Here is a 27,991-nt window from a genome sequence, read left to right on the forward strand (position 1 = left end):
AACACCTTTATTCAGCCTAACTTTAAACAGATGTTGATGTTGCCCTGCTGCAGAAGAAAGGACTCGATCACATTTGTGAGATTTCTTGTCAGTCTTGAATTTCAATTTTCTATATTGCACATGAAGTCAAATATAAACACTCAGGACTCAGGATACATGACTGTCATTTGACTGGCTTTGATAAAATTGCACCATTTACGTCAAGTCTGAATTTGACTCCGTCATTTTAGTGCAGGTAAATATAGTAAGGAAACATCCTCTCTCCACACATGCACAGCAATAAAGCATCTCTTCAGTGTTTATCCTACACAAACCGCTTCATAAAATAATAATAGTTACGTGGAGGTGTATGATGATATCAAGAGGCTATGAATGATTCATGTTATGGTACAGTATCTTTACTGAACCCTGGCCTTCAGGTCCTAAAATATTTATAAAGTGAAAAAAATACCTCTATTTCCCACAGCGCTTTAGAACTTGTTGCAGAAGTGGCTGACTGACGTAACGTAGTACGAAGGAAAATATGTTGTTTCTTCTCATATTCGTCACAGGTCAGAAACTTCTCTTGCTCTGCATGAAACAGCCTAACAACATCTCCCTAAAGTAATATGAAAAAGCAGCATTATTACGTGGTAGGCAAAGCTGCTAGACTCATCCTCTGTATCTGTGCTAGCTCCAGTGATGTCAACATAGCTGATGTGAAGAAAACTTTTATTAGTTTCCTATTGCTGGAGCAGGTACCAAGAGCAGAGCATACAATCTTGACACTGAGTCTGGAAATCAAATTAGATAATTCAGTCCTGCAGGAGACCCATGCACTTCTGTGAAAACAGAACTTGTTTCAGAGCACTGCAATGAATACTGGGCAACAATTAACCTAAAGGTGATTTTTAATTCTAGCTAACTTTACTAAATGGATTTTTTTATTTCTAATCTCTCATTGTATTTAGGGAAGTGAACGGATTTTTCAAACATCGTATTATCTCATCTCTTCCACTCTGCAACCAAAACCAATGGCCCCTCTCTGTTTCTTCTCCTGACATCATTTTTGCTTCCTTCTGCCTCTCCCCAAGGCTTGAAACACTATCCCCAAATGCGTCTACACAGATATATCATTTTCCCTTTCAAATTCTTCCTCAAAAACTGCTGGTACCTTGATACCTACTGAAAAACAGATAGTTGATAATGACTTATTAAGGTACAAGTGAGGACAAATGAAATTTGTTTCTTTAAAATGAAAATGTAAATGAACTCAGGGAGTGATCTAGAGGCATGAAGCTGTGCAATCCCTCAGCATTTAAAGCTACGTTGTCTTAATACATCTATTGTCATCTTTCATGCCTCACTCCCGTCTGTAAGCTTGTTATATCTGCTTTTAGCATCTTCGCATAAACTGAAGTATCACAGCTATTCTGTACAGAGCCCTCATCGTTCTGGGCTTGAACTTCATCTTTTCTCACGGATCCTTAGTTGTCTCTGGGAAGGGAAAGGGGCTGGAAGCTAGCACAATCCAGACAATTTCACTTAGTTAGACAATAACACAAAGCAAAAATATTCTGGCTGTTGAAGCACAGTAGTGAGGGATCCTCAACAGCTCCATGAAGTCATAATTTCTTCTTTTATTCACCATGTAATATTTCTCTACAGTCAAATACGGCACAATTTTTCAGATTCAAAAAAACAAAAAAACAATAAAAAATTCATACTTACTCCTTTCAGTACATCATCTCGATAACTACTGAATTTCATGAACAAAGTTATTTTCCAGCTTGTGTTACAGTTGACAGCATTTACCTTTGGGGGGACAAAAAAACCAACCATGACAATTACAGTCTTACAGGGTGTTTTTTTCTTTTTGAGACATTCTATTCTTTCTAAAAGACCACACCACATTAGGGTGGCAGGGGACATGGCTTAGCTACATATTTGTACAGTTCCTAACATGGGTCCTGAAGCTCTCAAGTGTTAATAATAATGATGTTGATGCTGGAGAAGTGGGCAAAATGCCACTCTGTCTGTTGACAGCCTACCAAAGATGACCTAAAGAGCTGTTGGAAGAGGACTTACTCTTAAATCAGTGAGAGTTTCAGACACTCAAGCAAACCTCACGAAGCTTTCAGTGCCGGGCAGAACTGCGCCAAGAATAAGTATATTTCATCTTGGTTTTTTGAGGCCAAGCTGGAACCCATGTTTAATACTGGCATCTAGCCTACGGTGGGTTCTGGTTACCAGTAAAGAAGAACATATAATACATCTCAGATCAGCAGTTACCCCTCCTCCTTCCAACGAACTCACCTCTTTGCAGCCAGGGTTATCTAGAAGCTCAATGTTGCTGGCATGTAGAGGCTGCCCTGCATTGACTGGCATGAGAACAACTTTATCTCCCACAACAACCTGGAAGTCAGAAATAAAATGCAATTTAGACCTATGTAATTGCCCACTAAAATGAAGTAATGTTACATTTTTAGGAAATGACTCAAATGCATGCTCTAGGAATGGCACTCAGTGAATTTATTTGCAGACAATTCACACACCAGCTCTGTTCACCCATACCTCTGCAATTGCTTGGATTCAAGATTTCATACTCATGAATCCTCGCATTCTCAGTAAGCATGTCAGCCAGTCCAGCAGAAACTCGAGATCATGAAATAGATATGAACCTATGAATTCCAAGAGCAGTTCAGTTCATCTAAAAGTTACACTAACTACTCTTTATCCCATATATACTGCCAGCCAAAAGGCAGAGAAAGCTCAGAAAATAATCTGTAGTCAGATCCCTCCCTTGATGTCAACCAACTTTCTCCCATCAATGTCTTTCATTTCACAAAAGCCTTAAAAATTTGCCTGTGACAAGACTTCTTTAGCCCAGTGACTCCACAACTCTGTGGACCATCTTCTGGCAAATGTCGTGACAGGCTCAAGAGTTCTGCGATTTAGACTGTATGACTGCAATCTGGAAAGGAACATCAATCACTGGAAATTCAGAGGGAGGCAAACACACTCCATCCCCTCTGCTGTTACACCCTAAATGGTGTTTGGAGCTCAGCACAGGCAGCAGGTACATCAGCTGAGAGATCTTCTCTCTACAAGAGAAATTCCTAGCTGACTCCCTGCAAGGAAATTCCCATGCCATTGCAATTCTTTACCTATATAGACAAGGAAAAACAATATATGAAAATGTCTTTGACCTAAAAAGTGCTTGAGACATACATATGGAGAATTCAATTCATAGCTGGGAGGGGGAAAAAAAAAAATAATTAAAAAAAAAAAAAATCAATCCACATAGATTGGTTGGCACTGGGTCCCGATTTGCTTATGTTGTTCACAGCAGTTTTAAGCACACGCACACATGAAGACAAGTGGCTACATACAATTTTTGCTATATGAAATGCTGTGCAAGCCATGCTTTCTTTTGGAACACAAATGAACAAAAATGCTTTCTGCATTGATCAGCACATTTCCAATGAAAAAGCAGAGCCCAATTCAGCCTCATGTAACTTCAACGCAGGTGAATTTGGCCCACTTGCTGCAGAAGTGAAAAAGAAGGTTGCCTGTTCTTTACCAACACAGCTAAAATAAACAGTAGCAAAAGACAGTGTCATCATGCTCAGACTACAGGTAGAAATCCTATTTGATCCAAGTAATGAGAAAAAGTTCACTAATGGAACCAAAATAATGATAAGATGCCTTTAAGATACATTACTTAAGCAATACATTCCTGCATGCCATGCTTCACACAGACATTACTTACAGCCCATTTTAAGAAGTTATGACCAGACAATTCATTAATCAAAAAACCATCAGGCTTGCATCCTGCAAAGTGGAATCGGGACTTCAAAATTATTGCAAGTACACCTGGACTATAACAACTTAATTAGTAAGACAGCACATCATTCAGCATCTTATTTAAAAAGAAAAAAAAAAAAAAAACAAACACCACGGAGGGGCAGGGGGAAGGTACCTTGGAATGCAAGCCTGTGACTACTATGGAAATAACCAGAGGAAAGGAGATGTACACAGCTACTCTGCTGTAGGTACACATCTGAGTAAGAACTGTTATGTGGGGTCATGGTTTCTGCCTCAGTCTCCTACCCTGCTCCAAGTCCACATCCGTAACCTGCCCTCAATGCTGGCCAGCTCTGCCAGTTGCCACAGAAGCAACGAGATATCCTGTGTTCTTTTCCTTTCTTCTTTTTCTTCTTGCTTCAAACCTCCATAGGTGGATGGGAAGGAACGGATAGAGGCAATTTCACAGCACTTGTTTCCTATACACCCTCCACAAGTAATGCAGAAAATGAAAGCAAAGTGAAGAGGGAATCCTGTTCTCTTATACATGGCTGCCTTGGGCAAGCTGCAAGTCTGCTCTTTTGAGTTCCTCCCATCCCCTACCCAGTTGATTTCTGGCTCCAAATAATGCCCCAGCATGCCCAAAACACTGGAGGCAGAGCACTCGCATGCCCATGTGCCCATATTTCTGCCTGTAGAATTGTACCATGTGGAGATTATAGAAGACTGAGCAATGTATTCCCAAGGTTTTGCTATGCAAAATTAAAATTGACACCAGCTCTTTCTTCTCTTCCTAAGGAAGGCTACCCTTGGAAACAGCCGGCCACAGTATGCTGTAGACCAGCAGTGGGTAATAGTTTGACAGGTCTCTGGGACTTCTTCCTTACATATAGACATGAATTCATTAAAGTTGCATCAGAGACACAGCTTTTGAGGATTTCATTCCTGACTCCTTTGATAAAACTCCTACCCTTTCTGGTCTAGATAAGAAACTTTCAAAGAATTATTAAATTCATAGTGAAGCCAATGAGAATTCAGCTTTTGAATTCAAGATAAACTTACAAGGTCCTTCAGTCTTGGATGCAGTGGAGCTCTTCCCGCACAAGGTAATCTCTAAGTTCATGCAACCCTACTTGTCCATGTCTTGGTGAAGAGGCTACATTGAGAGTGGGAAATGCCACAGTCAAAGCTGACTGGGTTCTGTCTTCTGGTGGGGATGAGCGCTGGCATCACTTAGAGCAATTGTCCTTCACATAAACTCAGTAAGCCCACCTGACAGCTACATCTACACCGCAATCAAGAAATAGGAGCAAATACTCCAGTAGAGGTGTAGTATATCACAAAGACTGGCAGTTACAAAAGGTTATATTAGCTGTGAAGATGCAGTAGCAGTGATTTCAGTTTGGACTAGCTATCCAAGTAGGTCACTGGGCACACTAAAGGCTCTGCTACTCCATCTCCACTGCTTTTATGTTATAACCACATCTGTCAGTGGCACTGCTGACACACTTCAAATATCGGGAGGATTAACAGACCTTTCCCACAAACAGCTGGGCATTCCCCAGGTCCGAGACCACCTCCCTCGGCATGCTGCAAGATCAAGCTTTCAAACCACTAAAATGGCAGAGAACTGAAAACGCAGTCCACGCAGAGCTAATCCTGCTATCAGTACACATTTTGCTATTCGGTCAAACTGGAATCAGCTCTAGCCTTAATCAGTCACACCTTCCATTGAAGGAGAGCTGGTATATGCTTAATAAAAGTCTGCATAAAATATTGCAGTTATGCCAATTACTATAAATTTTCAGCCGTATTTTTTCATTACTTTCATTGACTTGCATAACTAATCAGTCGCTAATGAAGCTAAGCTAATAATTTTTAAAATATTTCACAAGGCTAAACAACTCTGATGACTTACCAGAGAAGTCACACACATGACTTCCTATATCACAGCTTCCCCCAGACTAAACCACCTTCTTTTCTTTTAGGATATACGGCATATTTGAATCAACCTTGCCTGGGTTATCTGACACAGTTGCAGTCATCCAAGCAGTAATTCAATACTCACTTCTACTGTTCTAAAGACTTTCTAAAACGTGTTTTCTTAGGGAATTTCCTCGTTACAGCATAGAAACTGAAAATAAAAAGAACTCAAAGTTTCCAAACAGAATAAGGGCTTGATATACCAAGCTAACTCCATGCACTGAGAGGTCAGAAGTAGTATACAAAAAAATATAAGTCCTTTAAAAGCTAACCTAGTGAGTGGGTAAAGTGGCCCCAGCTTATGTGGTATTAGGTGCTTTGTAGATGAGTCCCCCAGAAACCAGCCTTTTAAAGGGCACATGCCTGGGAGTAACTGCGAGGGAAGGAGTGGGTACAAGGCTGCAGCATCTCTCTGTCTGTGAGAGGCAAATGAAGGATTTCCCCCATCGCTTGGTACTCCTGTCCCCCTTACAACAGCTGCCTAGTTTCTGTAACTGTAGAAGGGGTGGAAATGTGCCAAAGCAGTTATGAGAAAGCTACCAAAAGACTAATGTTTAGCACTGGAAGTTTACAAAGAAAATTATCAGATCTATTTGGGTCTGGTAGAAAGGAGGAAAAACTTGGGTCTCGAGACCTCCCACTGCAAAATATAATGGCCAGTTCCCAGCTCTGAAAGGCAACACCTGGTGACAGAAAACAAGCAACAGGTTCCAAAGGAGGCCATTAAGTTAGGAGTAAACCTGACAGTTTCCCACACAGCCCCTCTAGCTCAGAGCCTGTCAAATACAGCCCCACAGGGAACAAACTAGGAGACAGGTCTGCAGAGTGGGATGTTATAGCGATCACTGCTATGATCTGCAAACTTTTCAGACCAGCAAAACTGCTTTCAAACTCTAATGTGCCCACTAGAGTGTAAAATTGAACCAAAACCTCTGTAGTACTGAGGATGACTTGTAAGTCTTAAGATCATTCTGCTGCTCTCAGCTGTAAGGGCTCACCATGGCTTTGCAGATCACAATCTGAGAACCCCAGGTCCTCACTCTGGAGAGCATGACATGCACTTATTTCTCAGGAATGAGGGTATGAGAAATTAAGAAGATGCTGAACTGATGCTATTCTAAGAAATTAAACCGAAACCTTAAAGCAGTAAGTCACTGTTTTTTCTTTCCAAAGAGGGAAAGGAAGAGCAGGTTAATGTTTGAACCACAACACTTCTCCCCAGCTGAAAAGCCATGCAGAGGTGCCCCAGAGGGCTACTCATGTTTGCTGCTTTTCTTTGCAACAGGCTTGGGGAAAAGGGGAGCTTTTCACATACCCTTCTGATCACGGCGTGGAGCAGGGAAAGACTACGACTTTAGGAACTTCTGACCAGGAGCTGGGAATGCAGTCCTTCCCCCCCCAACAGATTGCCAAAAGGAGCTGCAAGCAACCACACTCATCCTGGATAGCATCCCATGAGCTGGGTAACCACAAAGTTAATGAGAGAAAATACACAAGAAAACAGGCATTCCTGTCTGCGATCCTGAGAGGGCTCTTTCACTGATTACTTCACAGAAGAGAGTGGCCAAACATACCCAGCCAAGTCTATAGTATAAAACCACACAAGTTCATCATGTGGCCTTCCCAGAGGCAGATCTGAATTTTCCACAGCGGGCACTTAAGCAAGCCGCAGCCGACTGAATGAAGAACTGAGTTTTGATCTCATGGTGCAAAGAGCAAAGAGCTCTCCTGTATATTCTCCCTCTTACCAATACACAAGACTCCTACTGAAACCTACCCAGAAAAGACCCACCAGACTACCCAACCCAATTTCAATCACAGATGCCACTCTCATGTTGAGGGGGGATACAGATTTAAAGAAACCTGATGTACTTCCTAGAGACATTCTCTGCTGACCTCTTGAAAAAAATGTTGCCCAGAATATTTAAAAAAAAAAACTTTAAAAAAAAAATTTTTACTCTAGTGTAAGCTATGACTTAATATCAGCTCTATAAATCTGCACACAACAGGTGGATTTAGCAAAGATGCCACAACACAGGTCAGCACAGGCTCAGATGAATGTGGCAACATTTCAGATGCCAGACAATATAATTTGGTAACACCTTCTAGTTACAGATAAAAGCTAATAGTCCCAAGCACTGTTTATAATATTATTTTTTTCTGAACTCAATCCATTATGATTTATACCAGTAGCAAAGAAATCATGTGTCTTCCTGCAACCTTTCTGCCTTCTCCCTCTTACACATTCAGCATTTCCACTTACATTGTCACCTTCACTCCTCAGTTTCCAGAACGGCTGGATATAAAACCAGGATCCCTCGTTCCCTGCAGCATCCAGAGACACCCGCATAGCATTCTTCTCTAGCAGAGCTGGCAATCTCTTATTGACTGTGAGGTACTTGTTACTTTTTATGTGCAGTAGCTGTGAACAAATAATAATTAAAAAAAATAGTACAGTTGTTGCTTTTTCTCCTGTCAGTCAAAAGAGGAGGGGCAGGCTTTCACACTGTAGTGATTTTTTATAACATACATAAAACCAAAATAAAACTAGAAGAGAGTTACCAAGGTATACTGCAGTTTAGGAAAACAGATGCTATATCTGAGATTGAGATACGTGTGTCAGCGATCAATTTTATAGCATATACTACACAGGTAAGGCATGGATCCATTAATAGTGTTACCTTTAGGAATTTCATCCATTACAGGAAAGTTGTACTGCACTTAAGAACATAACTTCTGTCTCATTTATATGTCATGAAGTATAAATTACTTCAGTGATTTAAAAGGAGCTGCACAGCACCTTTATAACATGATTTTGAAAGAAATCTTGAAAATAAAAGATACGTATTTACATTCAGATTCTAAACAGCAGCAGCAAAAATTACACATAAAATTTGTATTATGACATATTATTTAAACATGACTATGCAGCACTTCTGGTAGGCTTTAAAACAGACAGAAAAACACAGTATTGTAAACTTCACCAAGTTCTGTATACCTGACCCTTGACAATCCAGATTACAGTGGTTAAGTTTCATTTTCACCGTAACCTTGAAATGAAACAAGTGTTTCCCTTCCAGCTCTGAGAGAAGGCAGATGGATTTCAATAGGTTTACCTGTATGACATTGCTATATTTTACAATTTCGCCCAACAGCTTTCTGTTCTCGCTTTCGTTCTGCTTTTGCTCCAGTTCTGCTGCATGCTGCAAGAGAATGATTATTTCTTTAAACTCTACAAAATCAGTACCTGTATTCAGCTACTGGATAGTGTAAAAAGGAAATGGCATCATATTTAAAATGCTTCCTCCGACCTGAAAGCATTACTGCACTGAAAATATTAGCATCTGAACCCTGCTGCAGCATAATTTTCTGAACTACAATCACCCAGACCTTGTGTAATGATTCTGGGTTTTTATTACCCAGAATAGAAACTCAGTCACAGTTTATGGATCACACCTGAGATGCACGCTATTTCAAAAATTTTCAAGCACGAAAAGTAATTCCAGGTGCTTTATTTCATCCTGAAAGAGGAAAAAGGAGGGCCTATGATTAGCTTCTCCCTGTCACCATTCCTTTTACTTCTTGGATTTTTAATTGTATACAAATACATTGACTTTATGTGTAACAAAACAAAACTAGTAGGTCACACAATGCAAAATCAAGGCTAAGCACAATAGTCTGGGCCAAACACAGCCATAGAACAAACTCTCAGCTCCTAGCTCTAATTGCTGTCTAGCTAGCTCTAGCCACACACCATGTGCCTTCCTTGCTGATTTTAACTGGAAGCACTGGAAGCCTCTCCCCTGCACATGAAACTATCAACCAGCTTTGGTATGACCTTGTTTTCATTTAGTCTTATGTATTCAATTATAACACCAGGCCAGCTCTTTTGCAGAGACAGAGGAGTTGCTCCATCCACTCTGTATTTGATGCAAAATAGAATCTGCCCAATGGTTCAGAGAAGAATCATCTAGACTGAAAGCCAAGACAACTACAATTCTGAGGAATTTCCAGACTAAAGCACTGAAAACATCTCTTTGTCCACGCCTCTGCCTAACTCCTGGAAAGGACTTTAAAACCAGGGCCCACTCCTGATTTTAACAACTCCATTTTTACTTTATAAAACTTCTGAAAGCAATATTTTGCTTATAGCAAAGGCACAACCCCTAACCCAAAGTAAGATAAAAACCAGGGCAGGGGCAATAGATGCCATCAGTCAGGAGGTAGGAGAGCTAAGGCGTTCCTACAGTGGCATAATAATACCCATCACGGTGGTTCCCAAGGCACTTATTATTATTCTTTCTCATTCTATTGTAATTCTACAGCCTGCAGATTGAGATAAGATTACAAACACAGATGTCTCTTACTTGAAGTTTCTTCAGCAGTGCTGCTTCTGTATGGTTTCCTTGTTTGGCTTGCTTGGCTTTCCAGTACTGCTTCTGGGCTGAATATCTGTTCATAGGACACACCTTGAAAAGGCAGTCTGTGGGAGATTGAAAGAAATATTCATAAGTAACGTTGAAAGACACTTCCTTCATTTGTAAGTATGCTTTGGTTGGTTTTCTTTTTCCAGAAATGCCTAGATACCAGTGTTTAAACACAGTCACCAAACAGCTTGACGGCAATGATACCATAAATAGGGTGGCAGAACATCTGAGTTGAACCTAAAGCCTTCAGTGCCCCACACGTGCCCATTCCGTGCAACCTCTCCGCAACCTCTGTAAGAGACCCCGGCTGCAAGCCTGCCATACGCAAAACTGCCTGCTGCTTTGTTAGTGCTCTTTGCTGCAGCACATTACAGATGCGCTGTTTGAAGGCATGTGAAACCTTGAAAAAACAGTCCTGCTTTCTCTACACGATACATACGGCTGCCCTGCTCCTTCTGGCACTGCTGAAACAAAGGATTACACGGGCAATCAAAGGTGCTGCAACATGACATAGCAACCGCAACATCAACACTAAGTACATGTTCCAGTTACACACCAGATCAATGTGTAGGTGACCCTGTTGACTCTACCAACCTTGCATGTCATTTTTAAATACAGTGTAATCTCGTCATTCACCCATTACTGTCACAAAAACGTCAGCAGGGGAAGCTATAGGGAACTATCCTGAAGTCATAGTCTGGGCTTTTAACCACTGAGTCAGGTCAGCAGCAGACAGTTTCTATTTTACGGTGCTGTCCTACTCACTAATTCCCAGAGCAAGTTTAACATCTGCAGTTGCTAGCTACCTAGGACTTCTTCCAGCTCTCCAATCCACAACAGCACATGTGGGAAGTCCCATGTATCATACATGTGATGAGAAAAGGTTCCTAATTGTTCCACCCTTATGAGTGGAAATTCAAGCGTCAAACTCACAACCTCTCTGTAGAAGATGCTAGATACCAAGGCAAATCCTATTCTCATTTTCAACACTGTCAATGCAATGGAATTACTCTTTCACACAGGGAGGAAGAGGAGGAGATTTAGCTTCTCTGAGATATATCCTCCATTTATCCTCCAACATACCCATCTCTTCACAGTCTGTGAGGAGTTACTGAAACCATGTTACAGTAGGAACACCTCTTGTAATACAACAGGAGAGGGAAGGGATATCCAGTGTGAAGACTGGCCTTCCCTTTCCTAAGTAAAAATGAACTCTCATTACTTAAAATAAACAGGCAGCACTCAACTACAGCCAGGCCCAGCTAAGCACAGCTATCTGACGTTAGTGCTGCCAAAACCACTAGAGTAAGACTGTGCCACTCGTTCCTCCCGCCGCCTGCGCCCCCAGAGCTAGCAGTTTGCGACAGCGCCGGCTCTCAAGCCACGAACTAAGCTGCAATGCTTTTAGTTCTGCAAATATGCCGTTTGGCCTCTCATATACTGGCCATCATTATACCAAGCTTTTCATTGCATTGCCTCTTCCGTTCGTAGCAATTGATCTTCCTCCACTATTCGTAGCGGCAAAGCTTGTTGGTACAAAAACACTGCTGGTGGTAGAACTTGCCTTGGCACTGACCTGAAGTCCTCACCAATTTGCTCCCTAATCATAGCCTGAGTTGCTGTTCCTAGGAGAAAGTGTTACAAACCTTTATCAAAGCAAACCCAACCACCTTGCAAAGGTGTTTACTTTTCATTTCAAAGGGGAACATTTACAATGAGAACTGTATCATACAACCTAAAGTACATAACTCCCAGATAACTTTTACAATATCCTGGACACTGAGAACGAAAAAAAAAAACAATTACAAAATGCTGTGTACTGTTAAATCATACTGTATGTTGTATTTTTTACTTTGATTTTACCTTGAGTGTCGGGATTTCAGCTCATAAGACAAAGTCCGCTATCATTTTCTGTAACAATCTATAATTAACGTGCCTTCTCAGACTTCATGAAACACTTATTTCACTGAAGTAACAATACCTTCTTTTTATAGGACCAGTCTTCACCTCTCAGTTACTCCCCACACATCCTGCTACTTGAGTAAACACACTGCTTCCCATCCTTCACGCAGAGTCTCAAAGCACAGTGCTACCACTCTGCAGAGAAATGCAAGATGTGCACAGATGCGCAGTCACTGCTGTGTGGGTCTGCCTCCCAAAGGTGGGTGAATTTTTTCTAAAGATAGTTCCCAAAGAAAAGGAAATGTAGAGCAGGTGCCAGGTAACCTCAGCCACCACACAGCTCCATCTGTAGCCATGCTGCACAGCACAGCTCTCCTGACTTCCAGTCTAGTGCTTTAGAAGTTGAACTACCACGAACTTTTTTAAAATCAGTATTATTTCAGTCGTATTTTCCTCAATTTATAGACTAAAAATTCATATTCTTTGTTTCCAGACAAGCCTTTCCCTATTTTTTTTTTTAAGATTCCAGATACATTAAAAATAGGTCATCTCACAATTTTTTGGGGTTTTTTTCCCACTTACTTTTATTAGAGTAACAAATAGGATACTATATAAATTCAAGCTTTGTGGTCCTAAACATCAGGGGGAGGAAAAATGCAGTGCCTGCCCTAGAGAAGCGATAGTTTAAATAAACAGGAAAAAAGAGAAACTGAGGCATAAGATTATAAAGCAACTTTCCAGCACACACAGTAGATCAAAAGCTCAGCCCTCCTGGAGGTCAGTCTAGCAACCCACTCATGAGACAGACTGTCTTTTCTAACTTCTCCAGACATTCTCAGATAGTCCTAGTTCCTAACTCATTACTTTAACAGAGTTTTACGTAAATGCTTCTCTTCCTGAGGACACTAATTAAGTAGGCACTATCAAAGGTAAACAAATAGCTTTAAAGCATCAGCCAGTTTCAATTAATGAACTTTCACGTGTTCAACTTCTGCAGTTTCATCAATTTTCTCATACCCACAAAATCTTCCAGGCAAAATTTCAATTACTTGTGCACAAAGTGAAGATGGAGAAAATGAGAAACATTGCCCACCCCAGCCCACATACACATTTTTAAAACAATAAAAATCACTTCAGGTTTTCTTTACAAAATAGAAAAAAAGGGGAAGCTCTCCCTGGTCACACGCCAGGCTTAACCTCCTACAATAAACCTTGCCTTATCAGAAAGTAGGAAAACACAACAAATTATCAGTGCTGAGACACATATCAACTACTTATTTTATGGGGAAAAAAAGAGACATTTATTAATCAGAACAAACAAAAAATGGAAAGCAGCAACTCCCAGAGTGCGGGAAACGATCCACAGAGGATGCGCTCAGCGCTGAGCTGACCATCTGCTCGAGCCTGCGAACATGCACAAAATGTCAGTCTTCAAAAGGCAATGGTAACCACACACAGCACATCCTCTGAGCAAAAAGCAACTACACTCAGGAAGTCTGAAAAGGAAAATAACTCCTATTATGCCTTTTAAATGTTGCTTGATATTGGACAAAGATGGCTTAGAACAGTATTTGTCAGATGCTTTCCATCCCTGCTCCCCCCCCTTTTTTTTACATGTTAGAAATTCAATCATGGAAGATTTCCATGATTTGCAGAACTAGAGAAATTATCACATGGCTTTACTTAAACCAGCAGGCTGACACATGGGTAAGTGGAAGTGATAGGGCTATTAAATCACAGTATGTACAAATCCGTGTGTTTTGAAAAAAATACATGAAGGTAAAAAAAAAGCTGAAGTAAGAATGGAAAGGGAGGAATGCGAGGGAGCAAGGAGTGGGGCAATGAAGCGTCCTAAGGAGGACAACAGAAAAAACGATCAGGAGTCTGAGAAGAAAATGAAAGCTATTACGGAACTGAGAGACACAAGAAGAAAACACAAGGACAAACCAAAAAGATGTAGAAGGCGGCAAGTAAAAAGGAAAATGGCAGACAGCAGAGGAAAAGCTAGGAGGAGGAAAGGAGAGAGAGCAAAGGAACGTAATGGAAGGGAGAGAATAGGAAAGAACAATGTCAGAAAAAGTTTAGAACAGAGTAAAAATTGAGAGAAAGGCAAGAGGAGGATATCTAGGAACTCAAACATCACATTCATTGCAGATGCCTCAAGAAAAAGGGGTATAAAATGTAGGGAAGTTTAAATCAGTTTAAGAACTTAGGTCATTTTACAATTAAAATAGGAGACAGACTTGTGCTCCTGTTTCAGAGTTGCTAAATTTGACCAACAAGCAGGCCTTATCGGTGCTATTTTACACCTTGGAAGCTGAAAGTGTTTCCCACTGGAGATAACAGCATCAGGCTGAAGTGTGTTTAAGGTCACAGTCTAAGGAAACTTGCAGTTCTGTTGCTCATGATGTGACTTCTCCTCAGAGGTACAGGACTTCTGGCTCACACTGTTCTTCCTAACCTCTGTGAACCCGGCCCTGCAGCAGGGTAAGCATTTCCATCACAACACTAAGTGCTTTAGCTCTCACGAGCTTCAGTTAGAACCAGGACAAGAAGCACCTGGCTTGATCAGACCCTTAAATTCAACTGCAAAATAATAAACCCTTATTTTTTTTTCTTCAACAGACTTCAGGAAACACATGTGGGACCATATTCTGCCCTTCTTTGCACTGATGCAAATCTGGATGCACACACTGATGAACACAGAGCCACTCCAGTTTCGTTCCAGTGTGACTAAAGCGGAAATCTGGACTAGAGCTTCTCTGTATGGACACAAAATGAAAAGCAACCACAGCTCTCCTTAGCTTCACAATACTCCGTTTTGTAGGATGTTATGAAACAACTAGAATAGCTACCACCCACTCAAAAAAAGAAAGTAAACACGTAACAAAAACGAAACTGCTATTTTGAGACACATCTGTACGTAGGCTTTCAGCTCAGGCCAACAGCTCAGTACCTAAATCTGATCTCTGAGTGAACTCTGTAGGAGGCATACAAGTAGTTAGAAAACACAATCCTTTTTTTTTTTTTTTCCTGTTGGGGAAAGGGTTGATAAAATATCTCTCTCAAAAAAGAGCAAACGTAGTCCTCTGATGTTAATTTTCAGAGTCAGTCCTTGGAATCTAAACATCTTGTTAGAAACATGCCTTTCTCATATTTCTTTGACTCTTAGGTCGTGCTCTAACCTCAACTCAACGCCAGTTCAGCTATCAGTGATAAAAACATTGTAAACCATACAGACAGCAGTTCCTATTACTGAAGAGGCCCTACTCTTCCTGCTGTTAGATGCTATTTTTAGTTGCTTATGTCTAATCATTCAATTAGTCATTCATGCCTAAGTCTTCTTTTTATGTCAAGAACCTACTTGAAGCAATTTTTGTTTGTTTTATTAACTTTGCTGGTTTAATTGAATGCTATTTCCCAGAAGATTCTTGGGGGGGGGGGGAAACATAGTTTTTGCTTACGTTTCTTGGTTATAAGAACAACATTTAGCAACTCTTTTGCCTCAGTGCTCTTGAGCAGAGCTAAGAAATTTAACAAAGCTTGGCAGAGATGTGCTTTTGGTTGCTCTCATACTACAGACACCTCTGTGGTACCAGGTGCTAAATCCCAATTAGACAGCAAGTTTCTGCTGTGTTCTCAGCAAAACCCTTGCTATTCCCACACTTAGAATTTGATGTGTAAGATGAAGGAGAAAACAACCAAACAATGGCTTTATCTTTGGCTGTTGCCATTCTCCTGAATGCCACTTGATTACACATACCTGAAGCAGCATGAAAAAGCTACTACTTGCAGCCCCTAACAATATAGCCATGATGTTATAGCATGGTGGGTTGCATCAATTCAGGTGACAAAATTCACTTTTTCACTTATTTAGCTTTTCCTACAGATGTTGCAGTTCATCTAAATTTGCATGCTACCACAATGCTAGCAATAGCTAAGCAAGCCACTTCAAAATGAAGTCAGATATGGGTGCCCCCTAAAACAGAAAGAGGTAAGGAGTGACAGGAAGAGAGGCTGCTGGAGCCAAAGGGAGCTAGGAGGCAGCAGTGAGGAGGAGGAGGGAAGTAGCTAGTAACAAGTTTTGGGGCAGAGAGGAAAAGGGGATCCCCAAGAAGTGGAGGATCTCAGAGGAAAGAAGAGGTTAGATGCTGTGGGGAAGAGGCAGCAGAGGCAACTAAAGATAAAGGGATGTGTTATGCAAGCAACATACAGAGGTTGCAATAGGGAACAGAGCCAAAACTGTCTACAACTAATAGAAAACATTCCCCTACAGAAGCTGGGATGTAACTCGGGAGTACAGTCCTTGCATTCCCCCAGCAGCAGAAAACAGCTGTACATCTTGTCTGTGCCTCATCCCCTTCCGACATCTGATCTACGTACACATGTACTATTGCCACCGCTGATGGCATGCCATTAGCGCTGAGAGTTCAATAACCTTGCACCCTGGATCAAAGTGCCCAGACCTTCTTGATGCTGTTGAAATTGCTTTTTTTTTTTTAAAAAAACCCAACACAGAACACTATCAACTTCTTCCTTCTTTGCTTTTTCAAGTTAGGAAAGAACATCACAGAACTGCAATAAAAGAACTCTACTGTACTGAAGTTAGAAAATCCAGCCCTCAAATGTTAGACAATGAAAAAATTAAGGTGGTCTTTTTAACCTCTGTTCAGCTCCTTGATTGTAGGCATTTGGATGTACTCTGCAATTGTACTATCACATGCAAACCTTTTCCAGTGACCCCTGTCTCATCGAGCAACATAAATATGTTCTACTTTGGGAACACATCAGGGTGGTGAAGCGACAGACATACTGTCTAAAGAACCCCCACCTGAAATTTTGTGCAACCTGGAAGCTGTGAGTTAAACATGTATTTGCAGGCAGCAAGGAGATTAAATCATAGGTAGCCTGAAAGCCACACTGGAGAACTAGATGCTATCCCCATCTCTGCTATAAAGTTATTCCATGATATCACGCATGTGACTGGAATTTATTAGGATTAATTTCTAAGTATACGTCCTCACTTTCTCAATTTCCAAGATCTGCTGATGTGCTGAATGCTCACAGCTGGAACTGGAACCAGCTGCTGATGTTTCCCGAATAAATAATGGGAAAAAAAACTTGAATACTCTGGGAAAGCAGAACTTCAGTCTCTCAATGTTTTAAATGCAACTTTTCTGCAATAATAGGCATACTACAGTATAATAAACACTGGAAATACAATAATAAGATTAAGAATGTCAGTGCAACCCCTTGAGATAGATACAAGCAGCCATGAAACACGTTTCCGTTGCTCTAAACCAGGCAAGCCATAACTGTCTTTATCTTGTAACCGGTGTGAATCCAAGCCCATTTAAGCCAAAAGAGGTCTGAATCAGGCTGGTAAGGCTCTACTTTGGCACAGCTAGAGCCAATGGTTTAAATCAAGGACAGACAAGACTGAGAGGTTTTATTTCCTTCCCTGCATATAAACACACAGAACTTCTGATATCACAGGATTATTTTTTAGCATTCAGGAAGTAGAAACTGCATGTTGTCAGTGCATTGTTATTTTTTCCAATAAGCAAAACAGCAGAATTATCTGAATCTACAAGGTCATGCCTACAAAAGTTGAGAAAAATCAGACACAGTTTTAAGCAAAAGCAAACCAAAAAGCTGACAAAATATTTGAGGGTAGTCCTTAAAATGTTGTCTTATCTTTTACAAAAATAAACAAACCACCAGCTCAAGCAGTTTTGAACCTCACGAGCTTGTTTCCACAATGTGTTCACAAACCATGAAGGCATCTGGGAAGTTACACATCTGGTAAGGCAAAGTGCCCAAGGAGTTAGAACATGCATCAATCGTTCATTAAAAAAAATTATGCCCAGTTACTGACCTCTGAACTTCTTTGGAGGATTAGCAAGGTCACCTGCCTCTGGCTGAACCACACACCGGTCATCCACTAACCTAGAAAAACAAAAGTTATTACACTTACTAAAACACACATTTGACATCAGCGTATATAAATGCAAAGACATACCTGTCACACCGTAGATACAGAAGCTTACACATTTCTCCAATTTAATTCAAAAAATACCTTAGAAACTCTATTATTCAGTTACTAAGCATAACCAAGAAAAGAAAACTCTACATTTTCCTTCAAGAAAGAGGATTTCTTCTATTGCACTGAATTATGGCTTACGTTTCAGATCCCACTCATTTAAATCTGGTTAAAGTCCCTTTTATTACACTGTGTACATTGATGTTACATGTAAAATTCTTATTTTCTTCTGTTAGAGCCCATTAACCCTGAATTAGAAACGGGTTTTCTGCAGCTGTCAGATTTTCGCAGCCATTACCCTAGGGCATAATCCAAAATTCATCAAAATCAACAGAGAGACTCTGAGCCACTTAAATGAGCCCTGGAAGAAGACCTCAAAGAAAAATGTTGGGAAGGCACACTTGTATCTGATAGGAGAAAGGACATTCAAAGCACTGCGGGTTAGCTTGGCCCTACACTTGCAAGCTGTCCCATGCTTGCAGATTCCTGCATCCCCACTGAGGACTTTTAAGGGGATGCACAGTAACCAGCCTCCACGTGGGTACAAGAGTATATGCAGATCTGCTTACACGATCAGGACATGCAGGGGGGTTTCTCCAGTGACTTGCTGTTTCATAACACTGATTTATCTAGAATTTGAGTCTGGAATCCAATAAAGTACCTTGGATTTTAGTCTTTAAACATTCTGCTATTCACCATTTCCAATCATTTTCCCCCAAGGAGGCATGTGGAATTAAGATTCAGCTCCGATCAAAACTCACAGGACCACATTCTCCATTGCTAAAATGAATAAGCATTTATTTAATCCACAGCAGAAAATCTAAATTACAAACCAAATATATTTCTCACAATATTTTAGAAGTTAAATAAACAAGAAAATTCAAAAATATAAATTGTTAATCTTATCACAGAACTTCCTAAACATAAATTCAGCTTCCTTTCAGGAAGCATCCTGTAAATAATCTGCCTGTTTCAAAAATTGTTCAGGAAAATCTTGTTTAAGGACACACTACTGCCCTGCCACTTCACAACAACAGTCTCAGCAGCATTTTCTGTGGGAAATTGCCAAAAAAAGCACAATTTGGGTTCAGCCAAATTACACAGTAGGCGCATTCCGTTTTCACTCAAGTTGGTGAAGACTTTGCATCTAGCCAAAGCGCAGCAAGACCGATCCCCCAGCACGCCCATGAATTTTCTACCTCTAGCAAGCTGACTGCTGACAAGCTGCCCACTGTGGTTGCAGCTCCCAGAAACAGAAGTGAAAACAATAAAGAATTTTGGAAGTCAGAAGCTCGGATCTCATAACATACTTGGATGTAAATGTGAGGTGTCAGTGAGGAAGGAGAATTGAAGTAGCAGTTGCAGGAGCAGGCAGGGGACCTGCCATGGCCTTATGGAGTTGTGTTTTTCACAGCCTAGGTTAGGCCAGGCTTAAAAAGAACGAAGTGAGGTTTGGAAAGCAGGACTTAGAGTCAGTCCTGCAAGACGCCCTCTGTCTATGATCTAATGGGTCAAAGCTTCTTATAAACAGCACCTAAAACCTGGAGTCACAAAAGAAACAGAGCTGGAAAGGAGTACCGTAACAGAAGCTTTGCCAAAGGATTTTAATGCCAAGAGGTACTGCCCCCTCAACAAAATCCCTCAAAGGCTTTCTGAATGAATCCATAAGGTTTGACCCTTAAGCACTGTCAGGATGGAGGACAGTATGTTGGACTGAGTGTAATTCACAAGGAACAATTTGTGTTCCTTGGTGACAACTTGTGCACCCTCATGACAACTCTAACTGTGGATGAAATGCAAAACTTTCATCATGGTGCCACATGACCGTAACAAAAGCCATACAGAAAACAAGGTCTTTGTGCTGAGAAAAACAAACAAGATCCTGCACACTCTCTGAGCCAGTTAGCTGCAGTGTTCAAACACGTTAGACTTACAGAAAATGGACATTAAACAATTAATATCGCAGAATCACAGAATCATTAAGGTTGGAAAAGACCTGTAAGATCATCAAGTCCAACCATCAACCCAATACCACCATGCCCACTAAACCATGTCCCACAATGCTTCGTCCACACGTTCCTTGAACACCTCCAGGGATGGTGACTCCACCACCTCCCTGGGCAGCCTGTTCCAGTGTCTCACCACTCCCTCAGTAAAGAACTTTTTCCTACTATCTAGCCTGAACCTCCCTTGGTGCAACTTGAGGCCATTTCCTCTTGTCCTGTCACAAGTCACTTGGGAGAAGAGGCCAACACCCACCTCTCTGCAACCTCCTTTCAGGTAGTTGTAGAGAGCAGTGAGGTCTCCCCTCAGCCTCCTCTTCTCCAGACTGAACAACCCCAGTTCCCTCAGCCGCTCCTCATCAGACTTGTGCTCCAGACCCCTCAACAGCTTCCTCGCCCTTCTCTGGACACGCTCCAGCACCTCAATGCCCTTCTTGTAGTGAGGGGCCCAACACTGAACACAGTATCCGAGGTGCGGCCTCACCAGCGCCGAGTACAGGGGCACGATCACCTCCCTGCTCCTGCTGGCCACACCATTTCTGATAGAGGCCAGGATGCCGTTGGCCTTCTTGGCCACCTGGGCACACTGCTGGCTCATATTCAGCCGGCTGTCAACCAACACCCCCAGGTCCTTTTCTGGGGGGCAGCTTTCCAGCCACTCGTCCCCAGGCCTGTAGCGTTACATGGGGTTGTTATGATCCAAGTGCAGGACCCGGCACTTTGCCTTGTTGAACCTCATCCAATTGGCCTGGGCCCATCGATCCAGCCTGTCCAGATCCCTCTGCAGAGACTTCCGACCCTCAAGCAGAACAACGCTCCCGCCCAACTTGGTGTTGTCTGCAAACTGACTGAGGGAGCACTTGATCCCCTCATCCAGATCACTGATAAATATATTAAACAAGACTGGCCCCAGAACCGAGCCCTGGGGGACTCCGCTTGTGACCGGCCACCAACTGTTTTTGACTCCATTCACCACAACTCTCTGGGCTCGACCGTCCAGCCAGTTTTTTACCCAGCAGAGTGCACCTGTCTCAGCCACAATTCACCAGCTTCTCCCGAAGAATACTGTGCGAGACAGTGTCGAAGGTTTTACTGAAGTCCAGGTAGACAGATAATGCTTAACTTTCAGTTAAGCATTCTCTAAAGGCACAAAGATATGGACCATAAGTGAGTTCCGTAGTCATTAGGAACCAAAGACATCAGACAAGACAAAGGAGAAAGGAACTGCTGCTACTCTCATCCTATAGACATGAAATGACAGCACAGAACGATTAATTGACATGCAGCAGGACCGTGGCACGACAGACCAGAAACATCATCTCCTGAGTCCTTGCTCAGTGCCTCAGCTTCTGACACCTTTGTTTCGCACAACGTACCTTACAACAGAGAACAAAAATCTGAATAAAGTATTGCTTTGTCTATATAGCAATCTTCTGACAATTTAATCCCCAAAATTTCCATATAATGACATTCATCCTGTATTCCAGCAGTATGTCTTTCAGAGTTTAGTAGCTACTTGTTTACTGTGGAGGTGCTTGTTACGGTACCATAGCGAGAGCTGAGTTGCACATTGCACGTGATGCAAGACTTCAGCCTGTTCTGTAGACTGGAACAGAAGCAGCTCTTCAAACACAGACCACTTCCTCTGATACACAATTCAAAATATTCAAATCCCACTTTTTATACCGAGCCAAAAGGCAGCTGTTGGTTTGTTGCTGAAGCCTGTTAAGTGGCTGTGTTAAACAACCAGTAATTCATGACCTTTGTAACCTGCAAACAACCCATTTGAGATGTGTGAAAATGAACAACAGGTTTGACTACAAAAGGTCCTGGGCACCTGCAGCTTCTGTCAGACCACAGCACAGCACGTTTTAGGGTCACTTGCTTGCTGGTTTGCATAGGAGGCCAAAGTGCACCAGACAAGACTTTTCTGATAAAGGCAGAATTTACTATATTACACCATCAAATTTGCTAGCTATTTAAATATTGATCTAAATTATTGCGCCAATATTCAAGCCACTGTATCATCAAAGAAGCTCTGGTAAACTGCAAAAAGTTTAATTCTTCAGCTGGACTACATACAATACTGCTTTGTGCCCTCTGTTGTCATTCAGTACCTGGCAGATACAACATGACTGCATTTCAGTTTTTCATACGTTGGCGGCATATACATGACAAAGGAGTTCCCTGCACACGTATGATACGATTGTTATTTGTGCAAGTTCTTCCCTGAACACAATAAATACCTGGTTTATGCACAATGCCTCCAAGTAATTCTTGCACTGCTGTAGTAATTAAGTTGTACAGTAGTTGACGGGTGCCTAAGATAAATCATCAGAAAAGTCAAAATAATAATTACAGCCCTGGACTTTACGCATACACCTTTGTATTCAGTAATTGCAGAATTAGGGTCTGAAAGTAACAATGTTCATGGGATTGCTTGTCTTAGATGTCCAGTCATTCTTCCACTGAAGCCTGTGAAAGTTTTTCCACTAGCTGCAGGGGAAACAAGGGCAGTTCCTCACCACACCGCCACATGCAGCCAACCTCCCAGACTAGCAGGTATTTAAGCCATTAAGACCTCACGCTACAGTGTACAAAGCCACATTAAACAAGAATTGACACTATCTAAAGCAATGCCTAGGAGTTAAGGTGTGCTCCTCAGCAGAGGCAGGGGAAAAAAAGGAAAGGCAGCTTTGAACTCTCTGTTAGAATTAGCCAGGATAGTGCACTATATATCATGTGAAGTGGTCAAAGCACGAACCTGCACAGAGTCCTGCACCTATCTTCTTCTCCCTTCGTTTTCCCCCATCATTTGGTGGGGTTAAATCTGTCCTTTCTCACCACATGCAAAACCAAAGATGTGTATAAGCGTTTAATCTAGTAGTATCTTCCAGCAATGAATTCCATGTATAAGGTGGCACCTGTGTGAACGTATTTACAAGCAGTTTCAAATACAGTGCCTCTCATTTTTGTTGTTTCAGCAACAAAAGGACAGAATCAACTTCTCCCAATACTATTCATCATTTGTATTCAGAACTCGCCTAATATAAACAACTTCAAACTTCCCATACAGCTTCTAGTATCGCTCCGCTCCCTGGGCACTGGGCAGAAGCAGGGAAACAGTAACTTGTAGTAATTCCCACTAAATCTTTCTACCAGGTAGAGCAGCAGCCTTTGTACAGACTTTCACTGAAAGAAAAAACAGACTGAGCCTGTGAAGAACCAGTGGGGACTCACTGTGTATTTGGGGAAACGGCAGGAAGGATGCACCATGGGAGGAGCACAACTAAGCAGTAGCAATATAACTGATAAGGCAGGTAGGTTGGCAGAAAAGACTAATGGTACCTGGGTTTACAGGTATGAATCACATATGCTGGATGAGTCTTCATGTCCTACAAGCTCCTCTGATTACCTAACGCAAGCTAAAGGTAAATACACCAAAGGTTTCTAGGAACTTGCAGACGTAGCGCGAGGGTCCAGGAATAGTTGTATACTGATAATCCTAGAAAAACTGTTCACAGCAATGAGTTATGTTAAATTAAACTGAGAAACAGTTGCATTCTGGAAGAACAAAAGCCAATGTAAGAAAAAATAGAAAAGGAATGATGATGGATTTAATTAATTTTAGGGCTCTTTCATAATGTAAGATGCTTTTGAGATTTTACAAGAAAGCAGCCACATAATATTCATTTATCCTAGCTTGTGCCTTCAATTTAAAAAAATATCATCCTGAAATGTATTTTGTCTCTTCCTACCAACAGACTTCCACTTTTCATAGCCAATATTATTAAGCAAAACAATACCTAAACAAACACACAAGACAAAACACACAAACACACAGACTCTCTCATACATGTAACTACACATACATGCATGTGTGTGCATAACTTGTTAAAAAATACAAGACCCAGCTACCAATGTCTAACTATTGTAATACATGGGGATGGGCAGAACTCAGCTTGGTACTCTTTGCACATATGTAGAGTATTTCACTCCTCAAAAAGCTGAATAAACCAAGCTAGAGGCAATGTCTTTAATCTAAGACAGTCTCTCAGTTGCTCAGTTTTTACTCTTTTAATGTTACCATCATTTCACTGATTTTCTGAGCAGCGTAAGGCCTGACAGCAGCAGGAGGAGGGAGCAATGTTGCCAACAGACATCAGCAAGAGGAGCTGGACATTTTAATTGCTAGTGGAGCCAAGCAATATCTTTGTTCAACATCAGTTCACAAATCATGCTGAGGTTACATCCCAAAGACACATAACCTCAATACACCCTCATGAATAAAGGACCAGCCCTCAAACCCTCCCTTCCTTTGCTCCTCAGACGTCCCTTCACATACGCAACCTCCTTCGCAGAAACACTGCTCCAGACCACCTTCCACCCAACACACTTCTTCCCTTCCTAACTGCAGCTCTCACCTACAAAGCCTCTCCCGCGCTCCACACATCCCAGCACACAGTAACCGCTCGGGAAGAGAGGTGCTAGTCATATCACTAAGAAGCCAAACAATAACAAACAATAGGCCATTAAAATTTTGCTGCCCTGGAAATCAAACATTAAATACCTAAGTGCCAAAACAACCGGGTCCACCCAGTTCTTCTCCAAGTCCACCCACTTTTCATTTCATTGAGCCTCTTATCAGGCATCTAGGTCAGCCCACTTCTTGCTTGCTTCAAGCAGTCTCCTGCCAAAAATCTACAGTCATCATACCTCACCCTTCCCAAAATGTGAATTCATACTCCTTTTTTGACTACTAGTCCTGATTAAAATGATTTCCAGCTCTATGATTTAGCTCCACTGTATGAAATTTGTCCTTTTTCCTGTCTCCTTCCTTTCCAAATCCAAATTTTTCATCATCACCTTTTCACATCTGCGATCTTTCAGGGTCTCCTACATTAACCCCAGCTTGCACAGAAAATAAAAAGGATCTTCCTTGCACTTAGAGCAGGGCTATTGAGCCTCTGTACCTTTTAGGAAGATTCAGTGTTAAAAATCCCTTTTGATAAATAGGAGGATTGCAGCACACAATATTTAAACAAGAACTGCACTACATGCCAATGAGGTGCAGCAGCATGGAGGGAGAGTAGAAAGTCTGACTACTGCCTGCCTCAAACTTTAGCAATTTTATCCTTTCCTTTCCAAACAAATTTTAATTGCTACAAACACAAAGCTTAACACAGGTTGAAAGAAACTAATAAATTAATACCCCTACTCTGGGAAAACAAACTTCTATGCATCTAAAATATTCCAAACTTCTCAGAGAGTCTTAAACAGCAGACAAATTTCACCATAAACCATCCTCAGCGTAAAACAAGAATGTGGGGGCATTTTATGTCAGCTACATAGATCAGGAACACTCAGCCATTCTCACCATGCTGAAAATGCTTGCGCAGGTCACTTTGAACTGTATTATCAAATGCCATGGAGACAGAAGGGCAGAAAGCAAGATACCAAGCATATACTGGGAAACGAAACAACAGGATGCAAGTAGGCAGCTCCACATTTGCACTAACAATCAGCCCTAAAATTTTCTTCCTTATCTGACAGTGCATTCATATATTCTTGTAACCATACCTGCAGGCTTGCATGTCGGAGGGGGGAAAAAAAAACCAGCAGCTTTGCCTGTTCAAGTAAGTAATCCAGCTATAAATCCAGAATGTCACTTTGTTATTCTTTTGTATTGTATTATATCCAGTCATGCTTTTAGCTTGTAAAAGCCTCAGAAACCTGTTGAGTAGAATTTGTTTAATCCTTTTTATAGTTACATTTACATTTAAAACATTGTGCAAATTAAAATCAATTATAAGAACAGAGTTAAAATAAATTATTATAATAGAATCAAGCGTTATTTGGAGATTACAGTGGAGGGGAGAAAACATGATTCTTAGATTTTTAGTCTCAGTTCTGCAATTTTCTTGGTCTGCATAATAGGTAAGTCATTTATGCACAGGGAAAATGGTACTGAGCTTAGCTTGGGCATACTGATTTTCGCCAAGTAAATAAACATTCACACAGTATTTCAAGATCCTCACATCAATACAACATACATTAAGTCACTGTTCAGTGGTGCCAAGCATACCTATTTTCTGCTGTCAAAAGGGGACTTGGGAACTGGCAACGGGCGGAGGTGTGCCAGCCCGCCCCACCCAGCTCATTCCCCAGTCACACAAAGTCCTGCTACACTTCTCCAAAATGCTGGAGCTCTGCTCCCAGGCTTGTTTTGGCTTCAGTCTGTCTCAGTACCTTTGAAAAACAAATTACATTCCCATAAAACCAAGGAAATGTCCGATTTCTTCCTTTCTTTCTTTTTCTTTTTTTTTTTTTTTTTTTGAAAGTATGAAAAGTAAAACTCTGTCATCCAAAGATGTTATGATAGCCTAAAGGCAACCAATAGAAGAAAATCTTGCACAGGAAAACATACTCTTTGGATGAAATTTTTATTAAGACATTCTTTTAAAGCTAAGAAATGGAAAGGATAAAATGAGTATTAGGAAAGCTTTCTGAAAGCAGTAGTGGCTTGCAGAACATAGACCTGCTAACAATATGCATCACGTGGGAGATTGGACAATTTTTCCACTACTAACATTTTCTTTTTTGGGTGAAATCTTGGCGCTCTCTGAACTTACTGGCAAAATTTCCACTGATGTCTCTGAGGCCAAGATTTCACCCCAATGACCCTAGCTGCCCAAAAGTACACTGGGGGGATGAAGTGTTTAAATAAGAAACAGTGCCAGCACCAAGTGCATGGCTATATTGAAGACTCTTCAAAAGGAGGGAGCCCACCACCAGCGAGCTCACCACTACCAAATCAAGTTCGCCTGGAGATGGGGTGGCAAATGGCATTCTGGTGGCCTCAGTTCAGCTATATAAGCGTAAGGTGTCTAGCTCAAATCTATCATTTGAGAACCTTTTTCAGTCAAGATTGAGAGACAGGCACCTCCAGAGGGCAATAACAACGTACTCTAGGCCAGACGTGTAAAACAGGAGGATGAAACATCCTCTGAACATGGCCTTCCTCTTTCCCTTGTCTATTGGCTACTTGCATAACTTTGAGATGACTACACTTTGGCAAAGTATGTTAAGTGAGACCCCCAACCATTTCAGGACAGAGGTACTAGCGTTCTGCAAGGCTTTCCACCTAGTTCAACCTGAACGCCGAGCAGTTTTTCTTGTGCCTGGCTGAGAAACCCAGGTGGACCTGGTTGAGATATTCCTCCTGCCCCCATCCACCATCCTTCCGTGCACACCTCAGCAAAACAAGACTGGTAACACTGCACTCTCAGAGGTGCACACTCACTGCCAGGTTTCCAACAACCAGAGAAAAACATTATGTTAATGTGCCTACACATAGGGTACAAAGAATACGCATCTCTTGAAGTCTGCAAAGTCTTCTGTTTAAAAGATAGCCAGCATGACCCACAGTATATATTCAAGGGTGAGGATTTTTATGCTGATGCAGTTTGTCTCAAAAGATTCCAGCCACTGAGGTGTGGTGGAACAAAAGAGAAAAACCTTCCTTCAGTTTCAATTAAGCTCGTTCACCTATTGCTCATGAGGGCAGTTGTGAAGGACCGTTTTAGTTAATTGTACACAAAATGAAGACAGTAAAGAAAGCTGTATTAATTATTACAATTTTGTTAAAAATGGAAATTTGATCATTTCAAGACAAGACTTTAAAAAGTGGGACGTTGTAGAAGTGAACATACATATTAAAATATTGTACTTCTTTGAGCATATTATCATACATTAAAACCCAAATATGTCATCATCTGCTCATCAGCTGTTCAACAGCCTATTTGAAGTGTTATCCCACATAAGAGTATTCAGCTGAGGGTTTATAT

At 41.3% G+C, this 27,991-nt stretch overlaps 1 protein-coding gene across 3 annotated transcripts in view; it reads right to left on the minus strand.

Moving 5' to 3' along the window:
- Positions 1-27,991, minus strand: part of ITPR2 (inositol 1,4,5-trisphosphate receptor type 2) — a 262,612-nt gene that overhangs the window by 211,030 nt on the left and 23,591 nt on the right. For all 3 annotated transcript variants that reach the window (XM_059816601.1, XM_059816602.1, XM_059816600.1), the window contains exons 2-8: positions 17,977-18,047; positions 10,137-10,252; positions 8,886-8,972; positions 8,033-8,191; positions 2,296-2,394; positions 1,711-1,794; positions 452-598 (exon numbers count right to left, since the gene is read on the minus strand). In XM_059816601.1, coding sequence (XP_059672584.1) covers positions 452-598; positions 1,711-1,794; positions 2,296-2,394; positions 8,033-8,191; positions 8,886-8,972; positions 10,137-10,252; positions 17,977-18,047 — 763 coding nt within the window. The remainder of the gene's footprint in view (positions 1-451; positions 599-1,710; positions 1,795-2,295; positions 2,395-8,032; positions 8,192-8,885; positions 8,973-10,136; positions 10,253-17,976; positions 18,048-27,991) is intronic.

Source organism: Gavia stellata, chromosome 4 (genome assembly GCF_030936135.1).
Source record: "Gavia stellata isolate bGavSte3 chromosome 4, bGavSte3.hap2, whole genome shotgun sequence".
NCBI classification, from domain to species: Eukaryota; Metazoa; Chordata; class Aves; order Gaviiformes; family Gaviidae; genus Gavia; species Gavia stellata.